The sequence below is a fragment of the Tachysurus fulvidraco genome, chromosome 8, assembly GCF_022655615.1.
Source record: "Tachysurus fulvidraco isolate hzauxx_2018 chromosome 8, HZAU_PFXX_2.0, whole genome shotgun sequence".
NCBI classification, from domain to species: Eukaryota; Metazoa; Chordata; class Actinopteri; order Siluriformes; family Bagridae; genus Tachysurus; species Tachysurus fulvidraco.
The window spans coordinates 3396658-3402657 of NC_062525.1; the positions used below are offsets into that span (position 1 = coordinate 3396658).

Below are 6000 nucleotides of genomic sequence, written 5' to 3' on the forward strand. Positions count from 1 at the left end.
ATATGTTTAAATAAACCGAACTGAGGGACAAAACTCAACAGGCTCCAGAAACAAACAGTCCAGACTTTTGAGAATGTTAAAGAAAGATCTCACACAAGTCATTAGAACTTTCTCTGAAAGAAACACATACACACTGTTGCTTAGGTGATACTTTGAACTTTATTCCATCGGTCCCTTCTGTGTAATGAATATAAACCTGAAACTAAAATATATTTCAGTAAATAGAGCAGTTCTACTGTGGACCTGGACTATTGGATTAGACTTTAGATGTAGATGTGAACATAAAGACATTACAGTGTGATTACTGGACCAATATGACTTAAGGATTTTTTTTAAATGATATGTAACTTTAAATTATTTTAAGATAACACTTTTTTTTAACTACTTACCTTTTTCTTTCTTTTATTTATTTCATACAGGCAAATAATACAACACCACACACATACAACTCTAAACTGAGCAGGAGCAGGTCTTATAGTCACTTAGACAGAAGCTTAAATGTCTTTAATAGGTTTAATGAGAACCCCGACAGAACCCCATCCAATCCAGCATGTCTCTACTCTTGTCTTATATTCTTATAGTCGAGAAATGTTTGAATCTGTCATCAGTGTTTAATACAGAACTATAAACAGTAACACTTACCCATCACAGTGATGCAAGAAATTAAAAGCCACTTCATGGTGTTTAAGAAAGTCCTATAAGAGTTACCTACAAGAGTAGCATAATGTAAAGAAAAGGAAACTTTATAGCTCTCTCTCTCTCTCTCTCTCTCTCTCTCTCTCTCTCTCTCTCTCTCTCTCTCTCTCTCTCTCTCTCTCTCACACACACACACACACACACACACCTTATAGCTGATCTATAAGTTAACTGAGTGCATCTTAAAAGCCTTAAATAAAGATTAAATAATCATCACACATAAAGATATATTATCTGACACCACATTGACTTTACAGCTGTAAAGTTACTGTGTGTCTGTGTGTACTTAAGTGTTACTACAATTTAACAACACAAACAGAAAAAGATAATAAAAAAAAAACTTACAGATTCACAATGAACGTTTCAAAACGTTTCTCAAACTCTTTTTGTGTGCAGCACCAAGCAGGTTTACCTTTAGATTACAGGTTCATATGTGACTTCTGTACTCTTGGTAGCGCTTTTTAAACGAACTGACACAGCTTCCCCTTGCTTTTCAATCAGATATGTGTGTGGTTAAAAGTAAAACCACATCGCCCACTCATACCGAGGTTTATGTCTGCAATGTGTTTTCGTATTTAGTGGGAGTTCCTTTTATGCCTGTGTGAATCTAATCTTATCTAATCTATATTAACTTGTGTATTCTAGTGGAAATAGTCTACAAGTAATAATTTTAACAAATAAAAAGCCCTGCACATTAGTGTGATTAAAATATTTATTAATTTTTTAAAAAATTTATTATGAATAACATCACCAGGAGAGTACAGAATTATTTTAACCCTTAAAGAACAAAAGCAAATATGATCCTATAACACAAATACTAATGTTCTCTACATTTCAACATAATCTGAATTTGTTTACCAAGTTTTGGCCTAGACTTAGGACACAATTTATCATCACTACACTGGAACTCTTCTTCAAAGTGCATCACACAATTGTATGGTTATGCAGTATATACATTTTAAAGTATAAAATAATAAAAGACTCCACAATATGAGATGTTATAGAACAGAGATTCTCTGGTGACATTTCTTACAACTAATATGTTGTGAGCCAGCGGCATGCAAGAGATGTTACCAGACACCGTCATGTACTGGATGGAGTTACAGGACTCTACATACCTGATACCTGATTTTTTTAATAATGGTTCTCAGCAAATAAATAATAATAAATATCAAGGTACACCACGACCAATTATTAACTTATCCGTCAATAGACAGACGGACATAGATAATACAAAGAGAAGGAGAAATAGGGAAAGAAAAGCTAAACGTAAGGGGAACAAACAAAGAAAGATTGATGTAAAAAGCCAAAAGGTTGAAGAATTGGTTGAAGAGTTGAAAGATCTGAATACGAATGTTTAAAAGAAGACACCGAGGGATCAGACGCTGTACTTAAACAGCTGGAAGAGGAGTCCAAAAGAAAAAAGAAGACTATAATGCATTATGTGTTAATATGTTTTATTTTCAGAATGTTCAAGAAAAATTCTGAAATGCATTTCTTTTACTTATAATCATGTATCCTCATGTAATAGAGTTGATTAGATTAATCTTGTGTATTTTAATGTAAACTTTCTAGTAGTAAACACTTATAAAGCCTACTGTGTATTACTGAATCTGCACACAAGTGTTTCAAGGTCTGTTGTTAAAAGTAAACCCCTCTGTGTATTCGCGGGGAGTAATCTGTACACACAGTGTTTTAAAGCCTGCTTTCAAGTTCCTGTCAACTTCAGTTCTATATAATCACAGCCTGAGAAGTAGCAGGAAGTATGACCATATATAGAAGTGTTACCGTGAGGTTAGAAAAGATTGAGTCGGCTGGTGAGATATGTTTGGGAAACCGAGAGGTATTTATGAAATAAAATGGTAGTCGTCTAAAGAGCACAAAGCCAACCAAACCTGACAGCCAAATCTGGCCACAGTAAAAAAGTATAAAAGCCTGCCTTGAATCACATTGAGTGTGCATTCTATTGTAAGCAGCCTAGTGCATGTTATACTTTAGTTGCATCATAGAACAAACGCAAGTTTACACTTGGAGAGTGTTTCTTGGTTTGTTATAATCTTTGCATCTTGATACCTTTTACTTATTCTAGTACTGTTTGATTATTTGAAGGAAGTTTTTATTTGTAATCTTTTTCTTTTTCTTTTACATATATTACACACACCTATTTGTATTACACTACTTTTAATAAAAACAAGGCCTCCCATTGTGAGGATCCTGAAAAGACAAAAAGGTCTAAGTCTGCCTCCTTCTTTTAAAGATTCAAACAATAGTTTAAGTAGAAGACCTTGGAGAGGAGCCTTTGTTAGAAGACCGAGGGTTAGGGTTAGGGTTAGGGTGTGTGTGTGTGTGTGTGTGTGTGTGTGTGTGTGTGTGTGTGCACTTTAGATGGGTTAAATGCAGAAAACAAATTCTGAGTATGGGTCACCTTACTTAGCCGTATGTCACGTCACTTTCTTTCTTTCATCAAGGGTTGATTTAGTTGTTTTAGTTTGTTAAAAATGTGAACAACGGACTGCGATATTTATCCATTTGTTTATTTATTTATTTATAAAAAAGTGTATGGTTTATGAGTTTATCTACTTCACTGGACTATGGCAATTAATATCAAGAAAAGTACATAAATATGCAGGGTTTAAATATTGGATTTTTATTAATGGACAATTTCTCAGAAGATGGAATCGGAGCTCTCTTTCTCTCTCTCTGTGGTAAGGTATTGCTCTGTGAAAAGCACACAGGTCCCATTTACTAATACAATTGTGAATTTTTTTGCCATGAGCTAAATGAATAATGAATAGCTAGACAATTTCATCAGTATTGCATAGAGCCTGGGGCATATCCCATGGGAATTAGGACATCCTGAACAGGGTATCAACCCTTGACAGGGAACAATCACAGACACACACACAGTATAGACAGCATAGAGATGCATGTCTTGGTACGGGGAAAGAATTCACAGTATAACCAATTTTATGGATAGATGAAGGATGAATGCATATTGAACAACTGTAAGTAAAATATCACTTCATTACTGAACTGTTTTAAATGTGGGCATCATTAAAAATGATGAGACCAAAAAGGCAAACACACACTTACAATAAACAAAATCAGTCTCTCTCTCTCTCTCTCTCTCTCTCTCTCTCTCTCTCTCTCTCTCTCTCTCTCTCTCTCTCTCTCTCTCTCTCACAGACACACACACACACACACACACACACACACAAATTAATACATGGAAATTGAATAAATACTTTGTATTTGGTTAAATTGTGTTCAGTGATCCTTACCAAACACAAACACCCCCCCACACACATCTAGTGGAAATAACAACAAAAAAGTGCTTCTTTTAACACGTTATTGTGATTATTTATATATTACCTACTTATACAAGTGTGTGTGTGTGTGTGTGTGTGTGTGAGAGAGAGAGAGAGAGAGAGAGAGAGAAAGAGAGAGAGAGAATGTACAAATACACATTTTCTCTGAAAACTCTTCACTTAATTTCAACATGTTCTTAATTTATTCATCAATTTTTGGAACCTTTTATCTTTAATATGCAATATGATACAAAAGTGTATCATTAAACAGTATATAAAATTTTAAAATACAGTTTAAAGCAAAAGTTAAAACACTTCACAATGTGTTTTGCTCTATAAAATGTTTTGGTGACATTTCTTACAACTAATGAGAAAAAGAAATGGTTAAAGAAGCATTTCAAATCCTTTTTCAGAAGTTTGATAAAGTATAATAAAGTAAATGTTAATTAAGGTGTGACGGTAGTTGGCCTTAAAAGGTTGGGTTCGGGCACCAGGGGTAAAAACCACCACAATTATTAAATTAAATTCATCGTCAGAGACACTACACATGGAAACGACATCCATTCTATTATGTATCAAGTAGAACAAGGAACCACAAGGAAGTTGATTTCAATCAGTAATCTTCAATCAGGAAGTTTTCTAATCCAGTTTAATTGCAATCATATTTCAATTCAGTACATCACATTAAAAAAAAAAAAAAAAAAAAAAAACCCAGAAAGAAAACAAAGCGGAAAATAAATAAATAAAATCACAACTATTCATTTTAAGCCCAGATACATTTACCTTTTAGTTACCTCAACAATAAATGAGTGACAAAAAATAAAATAAAATAAAACAAATAATTAAATGCAATGCAAGAAATCTTATGCAGGAACAAAAATGAAGGAAAATGCAATAGGGCAGCTGCACAAGAGAAAAAACAGGCATAAGAAAAAGAAAAAAAAAATCTGCATCCAAAATTCAACAAAAAAGAAAACAAATTTGCTTACTGTGCCCCCCCCCCTAAACTCACCCCCTTTTTTATTGAATTAACAACAGACATCAATTAACAAACTTGACAATAACAATAGATACAAAGTATGCTGGGGGAATTTACAACAAAATATTAAATATAGTACAGACTTTCAAACTTTTCAGTGCCTTCTGTTTCAGAGACAGTCTTATAGAAATTTGCTTACTGTGTCACTCATTGAACTACTGGACCTGAAACGTAGCTCACAACATCACACAGTATATTTACAACATAGTGCGGCAACTCGAGCGACAAAATAAACACCAAAAGAAAAACCTCCCTACACAGAAAACCCTCCTCAAAACATAGTATTAATGTTACATATACAGTAATGCCCTGAATTAGCGTCTAAACCATAACTTAACCAACCGGATTGGAAAAAGCTCGCTCTCTCACACGCTCCATTTGCACGGAAAACGGCAAATCGCCCTCATCACAACTTCCCAATACTTTGAGAAATTCAACGACGGAAACATATTCCTCAAAAATAAGGAACGTAGCATTACAAGCAGAAAACACCGCCGCATTAATACTCAAAGCCCTCCGCAAGCGGGCATAACCGGAAATAACCTGTTCCTGACAACAAAGGCTGAACAGCGCAAGAGAGAAGATAAGAGAGATGCAATCACACGTGCTTAAATAACTCCCTAGTTCCCCGTATATACGCTCAACAGCGCCACCTGTTGACGACTGTCACAAAGGAGTTGTGTAGACATTTAAAATGCCTTTAAATCGTGTTTCATCTTTGTTGTGTTTGACTGCTGGAGTCTGGCAGCACTAAACAAACAACAATGAACATAATACAATCAATAATATTTTATACTCCATATTTCATTTAGGTTTTATTTTTCTTCATCCACCTTACATTAAAAATAAGAAATATACACACTTTTTTATTCAGATAAAAAAGGATCATGGTGCAACATGTAAAAGTACACAGGACCGCATAAAGTGCAAATACACAGCAGTGTGAGATGAGAACAG

General features: G+C 34.4%; 1 protein-coding gene across 1 annotated transcript in view; it reads right to left on the bottom strand.

The window, feature by feature from the left end:
• LOC113655039 (neural cell adhesion molecule 1-like) overlaps nucleotides 1-1581 on the bottom strand; it is a 33614-nt gene extending 32033 nt beyond the window's left edge. The window contains exons 1-2 of the mRNA XM_047817261.1: nucleotides 1042-1581; nucleotides 643-708 (exon numbers count right to left, since the gene is read on the bottom strand). Coding sequence (XP_047673217.1) covers nucleotides 643-679 — 37 coding nt within the window. The 5' untranslated portion in view covers nucleotides 680-708; nucleotides 1042-1581. The remainder of the gene's footprint in view (nucleotides 1-642; nucleotides 709-1041) is intronic.
• Between the last annotated feature and the right edge of the window lie 4419 nt (nucleotides 1582-6000).